Source organism: Tiliqua scincoides, chromosome 1 (assembly GCF_035046505.1).
Source record: "Tiliqua scincoides isolate rTilSci1 chromosome 1, rTilSci1.hap2, whole genome shotgun sequence".
NCBI lineage: Eukaryota > Metazoa > Chordata > Lepidosauria > Squamata > Scincidae > Tiliqua > Tiliqua scincoides.
In genome coordinates, this window is record NC_089821.1 from 224,185,711 (window position 1) to 224,194,725 (window position 9,015).

General features: G+C 44.0%; 1 protein-coding gene and 1 pseudogene across 1 annotated transcript; one reads left to right on the plus strand and one right to left on the minus strand.

The window, feature by feature from the left end:
• Positions 1-217: 217 nt before the first annotated feature.
• Positions 218-1,837, minus strand: TTLL2 (tubulin tyrosine ligase like 2). The gene has a single exon (XM_066622916.1). It carries the CDS (start codon positions 1,835-1,837, stop codon positions 218-220), a length of 1,620 nt encoding a protein of 539 aa, XP_066479013.1.
• A 4,602-nt stretch (positions 1,838-6,439) lies between these two features.
• Positions 6,440-6,559, plus strand: LOC136638087 (5S ribosomal RNA; annotated as a pseudogene).
• Positions 6,560-9,015: the final 2,456 nt, after the last annotated feature.

Consider the following 9,015-nt stretch of genomic DNA (forward strand, 5'->3'; position numbering starts at 1 on the left):
TCCAGCTCCAGTCCCCTTCAGAGGGCTTAAAGGGGTCAATCACAGATTAGACTATCTGCAAATTTTGGCATCTGCAAGGGGTCCAAGAATGGATCCCCAGTGGATACTGAGGCACCACCTGTAATGCAAAGAAGCCTGAAAGAATGAAGCTGGCATAGCATCCTTCCTGAACAAAAGTCTCCTAAAATATATACATCATTTTAGGTCTTCTACAGGTTCAATGAACTTTTATTTGTTCTGGTTGCAATTCTTTGCTCATTAATTTGTGTATCTCTTGTATGACACCTTTGACATTTATCCCATTCCTAGATGCTTCAAGCGCGGCCTCATTGAAAGGAAATATGAGGACAAAGTTACCTACTCGAGGGAACGGGCGCTTGTCGCTATCTGAGAGAAAGTATAGCGGGATAGACGGCTTGTGTGTGCAGAGCCCATTTGAACCAAACCAGAGACTGGACTGAAGAGGCTCCCATAGTGAAATGCTAGGTCGTAATATCAGTTTGTTTTTAGCTGACGGCTTTGATTGCAGGGGCTTTTTTGGCATGTTCATCCTTTCCCGCAATTGCGACGTTAACGTTTTCTTGGGATGTGCACTGCCCATTCTGCCAAACACTGAGGCTCCTTTAGTAAACTGCAAAAGAGATGGGGACGGAGAAGGAGCTGTAGGCTTGCGTTCTCTCCCACAAGCCAAGCAATCCAGTGAGTCTTCTGCCTGAGTGGCAGTCAACAAAGACTGCGTGCGATTAAAACATGACACTCGCCTGGCAGCCCCTTTATTTCTTCTCAAAGTATCAATCTCCTTGTAGTTCAGTAAATCGATGACGTCATGAAGCAGCTTCCTTTTCACTGCCAAATCAATGGTGCAGTCCAAGCGCAAGCCTGGGCTATGGTTCACTTCCAGAAGCCAGGGCTTCAGTTTGTCATCGACCAGAATGTCGAACCCAAAGAGCTCAAAGCAGTTCGAGGTGAATGGTACAGATGGAGTAATGGCCAGCAATGTCAGTGTGACTATGTGGTGGATCTTCTGCCACAAGCGCTGGTCATCGATGTTGCGACTGCGCAGGTAGGCTCGGAACCGGGTGAAACTCCATTTGCAGCCAGAGCCAATGACATCTTTATCCTTTCCATATGAGGGTCCAAATTTATTGATGCTGGTGTTAGTCAAGTGGGCATAGACATCATCCAGAGACCCCAGGTCAAACTTTTCTGTCGCAAACCTCACCAGTCCTTCTTCATAAATATAAATAGTGAGGGGACAAAAACTTGTGACACAGACATAAAGGCGGAGATCCCATTTGTAGCCAGAAACCAGCAAAGGGTTACTGATGTACTTCTGCACGATGACCATGCAGTCATAAACAAAGTCCTTAATGTCCTGGAAAATGAGTATGCCCCTTCCCCGAGACCTGTCGACTGGCTTGCAGATCCAATAACTCAGCTTCTTGCCTGGTATCTGCCTCTCCTTGGTGTATTCTGTTATAAATTTAACATAGTCATTTGGCATGATGAAGGCTGCTGGACTGAACTCATAGAGGGTTGTCCCGTAAATGCCCTTCATGCGCTTCAAATGTCTCGCCAGGTAGTCCTTCCGGGTGATTCTGATGGTTTCTGGATGGTGATTGAGACGCTGCCATGGTTTAATACTCCGGTGATCGGTCATCCGGAAAGGGTAACTCCGCCAATAGAGATTCCAGTCCTCATTGTCTTGTTCCTGTTCGTCGTATTCAGTCCAGCCTCGTTCTAGTAAAACCTCACGGACTAATGAAGGAACGCTGACATGCAGCCTGAACACCAGCGGCCTTGTGGTCCCTCCTGAATCAGTCCCTTTTCCTGACATGACCTGTTTATTTTCTAGAAAGTCAACACGGGAAAAATTGAGCTGAATCAATTTAATTATTTGGTTTGAGTAATTCATTAATGTCAGAATAAAGCTCTGATTGTAATCTCAGTTGTATAGGAAGTTATGCAGCACTGGTGATATTATCTATAAAGCAGTCTATGAATACTGCTTCATAGGTAACAAAGTTCTAACAGGTTCATTGACTCTGGGCAATGAACTTAACATGGATTTTCAGCATTAACTGGAGCTTTAGACTGCTTCCCACATGACACTAAATGGAAATGGAGGTTGCATTCCACATGACCATGAAGCTGAATGACTTTCATTCATGTTCATGGAACTGGGCCAGAGCAGGGTCACAAGCCATCAAGAACCAACTTGTTCTCCAGTCCCTGCATCAGTTGCTGGAGCTGAACTCAAGTGGATCAGTCCCTGGACTGCAAGTTGTGTTCTGTCAACCAGACAAGGCTTGGAAGTTTCAAATGTTCATAAATAGTAGGGGTGGCCAAACGTACTTAACATAAGAGCCACATATGATAAACTTCAGATGTTTGAGAGTTGCAAAAGAGAGGTTTGAGAGCCACAATATTTAAAAAGTGTTTAAATTCTTAAATATATTTACTCAACATGAGCATTAAACTTATGTTTTAATCCAGTGGACTCTCAGTTCAGAAATAATGATAAAGCTTGACAATTTCTTATTTACCTTTAATATTAATTATGATGCAAAAAGGAACTCAGTCAATATACTTCCAAGAGCTGAACATTATGTGTCAAAGAACTGCATGTGGTTTGCAAGCTGTGGTTTGGCCGCCCTGATATATGGCCTGCTCTATTTGGAGACCTCATATTGCCTGTTAATCATAGGGACTGACTGTTCACAGTGGCCCTTTTAATCCATTTTCCATCCATGAGCACCAAATTTGGGGTGGGAGTGAGGCCGTAGTCCCTAATGTGCCTGCTAGCCATGTGGTCAACATTAGTGTGAAATTCTGTTGTCTTGCAAGGCTTGTGCTAGCATTCTAAACAGGCATATCTCCTTAATATAACTGATCTGTCATCTTATGAAAATTCTAGCAATCAAGTTTTGTTTAGCGAAAAACTTAAAGAGAATTTTAAAAATCAAGTACCTTTCCTTAGGCTCCTCAGTCCTGCCGTTCTTATATTACTGTGAATATGCAAAAGCAAATAAGAAACGGTGTCAAATATATAATGATACATTTTACACATACTGTATATAGCAACTTTTTTAAAAATGCAAAGAGATTTACAGCTTTTATGTCATTCACCCTCCCAAAGATTCCGTTACATAGGTACCATTTGCAGAGCAAATAGTAGTCCCAAATAGTAGATAGATATGGGGCTGCCACTGAAATCTGCATCTCCCACCTGCTTTGGGAACATCTTTCAGTAACAAAACATACAACACATTATTGTACTGTGATTTTCCATGTCCTCACATGAAGCAGGCAAAGAAATGGAGGGGCATGCATTTTGCCCACTAGGCATTATGGGAGGAGAAGAGGGAAAGAAAGACTACTGCTTTCAGTCCCTATTTACCACAAGAACCTCTTGGCTCTTATCCCCAGATAAAATGAAATGCTGTACATGTAGATATTTGTGCTTGCATTGAATGCATGTAAATGCTATTGCTTGGATTCATCCCTTGACCCTTCTTCCAAGGCTCTACTGACTCCTCCCCTCTCCACTGTCTCAATTTAGATTGTAAGCTCCTTGGGGCAGGAAATGCTTTTGCTTTTGTTACTCTGTTACAAATGGAATCTTCCAATGACACTATCTGACCACTGTGATCCCAATTTCCCATGATATTTTCCATGCAGAGAATCCCTAAACACTAAACTTTTGTTATGGAGACGAGTGTCAAATAGAAAAATTGCAAACCATATCGCATCTGTAACGGTAGAAATTTGATCTTCTTCAGTGTTGTCGTCGATGTCTTCCCAGAGTGCCATCTTCCGTGCCCTGTGCCAGTTTGGAGAAGGCTTCTCCATTTTTTCTAAGCTACCACCTTTTGGAAAGAAAATTGAGAATGTCTATTTCATAAGTTCCAAATCACCATAGGAACCTGTGAAGTACTGCATGTCACACATTCCAGAATTCTGTTCCCTTGTCTCTCTCTCAGTGGACTGTTCAGTGGTGCTACAATTTCATATGTTGCACTGTTGTCAGATCACTGTATAGGAAGAAATGCTCTTGGGATTGTATAGTTATAGAGAAGAAGCCCAAAGGCATGTGCGCAGTAAACAATGCGAAAGCCTCACTGAGATATGAATGGAAGTTGTGCAAACTGAATCAACAAGGCAATGACTCTAGCAATGAATATGATTGCTCCTAACCACCCTTTCTTATAGAGTTTGATCAGCACCATTGTTTACCAGTGTGATCTGGGCTACGAGGCAGGGAAAGAGACAATTGGAATGCAGCTGGCAGAAACCTCACTGTGAATCAAATGGAACAGGTAAGAGCTCATGATGGAAATGAGCTCCATCATGGTAATGGCAGTAAAGAAGCAGCACTTTGTCAGCATTTGTCAGTGGTGGTGCTCCCTCAGGAAATCCAGATCTTTTTACAACTTGACCCACAACGTGATGTAAACAAGGGTGTAGTTGCCAGAGAGCAGGGCTCCAGAATTTCTCCTACATTAAGACAGTAAGCAACCACACTTTCAGAAATGCAAATATCTTTTAAATCTTATTTCAGTTGTCCTTCCAACAACTTTGAAAGGTCTTCTGGTGGTACACCTGTATCGCAGATCTGGGACAGAGACTGACAATGTGGTTTGTCCATAGCCGACTGATGAGTTCATAGCTAGGTGAGATTTGTATCAAAGACTTCCTGACTCCTTCAGCCTCTTCCTAAATTCACAATTTTTGCTTTCACTTCACCTTTTCTAGCATAACCTCTTTCTTAAATAACTCAAGGTCTGGATTTTTCAGTGCAAAATATTCATGTACCTGTCTCTCTCAGGAATTCTCCACTGTGGCTCCTTCAACAGAGGAATTCTTGGCACAATCATTACAGCAACAGAAGTGCAACTCAGCCTCAGGGCCAGGGTATTGTCCAACATGCCCTTTTCCTTCAGTTGACTTTTTGTAGGTCCAAATAGGAATTTCTGGGCTGCCTGGAGGAGTAGGGGTGAATTGTTTGTTCTTGGATGTTTCTAAAGGCAAGCAGGCCACAAGGCCTGAAGAATGGTTGCCTGGCAATGCAAAACAGAGATCTGCAAACAAAAGCAACCACTTTGCTGATCACAACATAAGCCTTCAGCTTACCTTTCCACTTCCTTCTTCTCTCTTGATCAAGTTCCCTAGCTCTCTCCAATACATGCACAGCATGTGCCCAGCATGCACTTGGACCAACCTCTTTATTATTGTTTTGTCCTGCTCTTCCTCAAAGGCATTGGGGCAGCTATTCAATTCCATAAAACAGGGCTATTCTGTCTTATCCCATAAATAGAGTTTAGGGCTGGTAGTAGAGTGACTTGCCCAAGGTCACCTAGTGAGGTTCAGAACAGATTTGTAACCGCATCTTCCTGCTCCATCCCCCAATGTAAATGTCAAATGACTTGGTATAATGAGTTTAGTTTTCTATGGAACTAGTTTGTTTTCTGACCCTTTCCTAGATATTTTTGTGCAGCCCCTGCACCTAAGTATGAATGAATATACTCAGCGTGATCTTGTCTCTTCACCCAAGTCTTCTAAGTCAGTGGAACCAAGTAAGCATTTGAGGGGGTGGGCGGACAGTAATGGTACCACAGCGATTGCACTGCCACCATGACAAACAGGCTTCCTAATATACCTGGGGGGTAGTACTGGCCATTTGGAGGGTGTGGGAGGCTCATAGCCCCCTCTGCAGGCCTCCCCACTGCTCAGAAAGACTCCTTGATCTGATCGTGACCCACTGATCTCCAATCCTGAAGTGGGTTGTGATTTGATCAAGGAGTCTTTCTGAGCAGCGGGGAGGCCCGCAGAGGGGGCTACGAGCCACCCCACACCCTCCAGATGGCCAACACTGCCCCCAGGTACATTAGGAAGCCCCTTGGTCACAACAGCGGTGCAATCGCTGTGGTGCCATCACGGCCATCTTTGCTGGGCCACTTCCCTTAAGGGGAAATGACTACCTCCAGTTCTTCTAGTGGGTACTAAACCCACCAGTTTGGAAACCACAATTTCAAGCAGATGTTTGGTATCCCTCAACTCAAGAATAGAAGCCAATTCCATCTCTTATGTCAGGCTGCAACAATGGGACCATGTATACAAAGGCCCTCAAATTCTGCTGGGGCCTAAAACCCCATCGCTACACTGGTTGACCCAGTAGGGATTGGGAGATTTTTGTTAAGTAAACAGCCAAGTATGTATGCCATACTGTTTTGTATCTACCCTTTAAACTGGGCGCTGTGCCAAGTCTGTGTAATGACTAGCTATGTTGCCCCCTTCAGGTGCAGCATACTTGTGCAATGCTTTTGCATCTTTCCTCAGTTCCAACAAAGCCAACAAAGAGAAAGCACTGGCAGAAGTAAGGCGTGACCTAATCCACATGGAATAAAGTGACCACAAAATGTTCACAACTCTCTTTTTGTGCTGCAGCAACTGTTACCCTGCACATGCCTGATCTTGTTTGATCTCAGAAGCTAAGCAGGGTCAGGCCTGGTTAGTACTTGGATGGGAGACCACCTGGGAATACCGGGTGCTGTAGGCTTATACCATAGTCTTTCGAGACTGAAGGTTGCCAACCATTTCTCTTCTTGTGAGAGGAAGACAGGCATCACTGATAAGCTTGGTTTCATAGAAGCATTCGTCATTTCAGGATGAATGCTAAAATGCTGTGAACAGAACCAATTTGGTTCTATTTGGTGGCCATTGAAATCAAACACAATAGCCACCAACTAGCTCTGGGGGAGCAGTGATCCATTTTGGCATTGGTGTTGTTCAGATCTGCTTTGTTCACTCCCACAGCCATACACAGCTAGGAAGAAGGGGGGTGGGGTGAACAGAGTGAAAGTGGATGATAGACGCTCTCCATTTGTGTATTCATGCACATTCTTGCCAAAGCAGCCAAGAAAATGAGATTCTAATGGCCCCATTCTATGGGCCTGCTGCACTTCTGGAACTGGCATTCTAGTGGTGCAGTGGACAGGCGGCAGTAGCTTTCCTTGAGTAAGGCAGCAGTGGGAGTGGGCCATGGAGAGGGAGGGGAAAGTGGGAGGGCTAGAGGTGTTCCTGAGTGGGAAGGAGGGAAAAAAACACAGTTGGGGAAGAGGTAGGAAGAGGTGGATTCAGTGTCAATGCTTCCTGCCAGATCTTATTCGCTTTTTTTTAAACTTTCCCTCCTCTTCCCTCTCCTCGGACATCTGCCACCAAAATAGGTGGCATATATCAGAAGAGACCCATTGGCAATCAGGCAGCCTACAAGGAGAGACGTACAAAATGTTTTCACTTACTGTAGGCTGTCCAATTGTACCCCCCCCCCCATAGGATGCAGTGTGCACTTTTTTGGTGCAGCTGCATCAGTGCTGGGGGAGGATAGAATTGGACTGCTAATGGCAAAATCTGGTGAACCATCCACTTGTGCATTCTGGTTTTAAATAAGAACTGTTTTCCTAGGTAGGGAGGGTTGCCTAGTTTTCTCAGAGTGGGATGGTGGCTGTGGTGAGTGTAAACACTAGACACTGTTTCCCTTGATCAGCCTCTCGGACACACATGTCCCTTGGGACACATTTTATGTCCCAAATACATGTGTCCTTTCTCATTGGAGGTAAAATCCTCTATTAGAATTGGTGCTCAAATGCTGGGGGAAAAGACGACATATTTTAGGATGAGCTTCACAGGAATCTTTGAACCTCAAGGAAAAGGATTTATATGTCATATAGATATTTCCATTCACTGAAGAGCTTGCAGCTCCACAGCTTCTATATTCCTGATGCAAGGAGACCTGGAGCAGTGGCAGAGTTTGCTGGGATACAAATCTCAGCTTATACACAACCACGCATTGCCTGAGTGTTGCACCCTAGCATCCTCAGGGATGTTGCAAATGATCTTGGTGAGCACCTCTTGGGATCAACAGGTGTAGGTTCTTGGGGTTAGCAGTCTATATTTGGCAAAATGTCTTGCAGGCACCAAATAAAGACAGAGAGCAAAAGAAAACAATTTGACATGTTTAACCTCCTTATGCAGTGTTTTACACAATAGTTTTTCAAACATTCCATGGCCTCATGTAAGCTGATTATGTTTCCCAGCATTCATTTCCTCTGCATTCAGTTTAGATTTCCAAATCAGCCCTTGTGATTGAGGTGTGCATGTGTGTGTCATTCCCCCCCCCCCCGTTTTCATCACTTGCTATTGCTATCCTTGAGAGATGGTTGACAACTGGGTACTTCTGATTCTTTCTCCCCTTTCAAGTCTTTTCATACTTTCATCTAACTGAAGGGCAAAAGGAGACACTATTTTTAGCTCTCTGGAAATGTCTTAGTGTAAAAAAACTTACAAGGACACAAATTGTTGTGAAGATCTCATCGTTTGAAGCAGCACTTCCTTGTGCTGTGGAATGAATGGAGAAGTCCTCAGGAGCAAGGGAACCAGAATGGTGTGACAGTACTTGATGTAGCTCCATTTCTGGTCAGACATTTAGCATCAGTAGGTATTTGGAAAGTGTTGAAAAATGTATATGCATGGTGCTTTGCTTCTTGGAACTGAGAGATATATAGTGGTGTTGCTAGGTGGTGCAGGGGGTACAGGCCACACCAGGTGATGCATCGGGGGGGGGGTGACACCACTATTGGCCAAAAAAATTTTATACTTTGGTATTTTTGAATAATACCATTATGTTATATCATTCGACGTGTAATATCATGCAGAATGCAATGAAAAAAACCCGCATTGAAATAGCTCTATTGTATTAAAATTTATAGCAAAAAAACCAATGGGGTGGGGCAATGGTACATTACCATGCCCACTCTCTGGGGTGTTGCCCTGCCCACTGCATGGGAAGGGATCCATCATGGGGGTGATGCACTGGCTTCTCAAACTCTAGTGATGCCACTGGGGATATATATGTAACAACACTTCTAAACAAACATGCAGGTGACCATGGGAAATGAAACTTCCAGTGGTCAGCTACTCTGCGTTTCTGTGTATGTTTAGAATGTGTTTTGGAGA

Excerpts from the sequence above, each read along its gene's own strand:
- TTLL2 (XM_066622916.1), bottom strand. The coding sequence starts at position 1,837 with ATGTCAGGAAAAGGGACTGATTCAGGAGGGACCACAAGGCCGCTGGTG.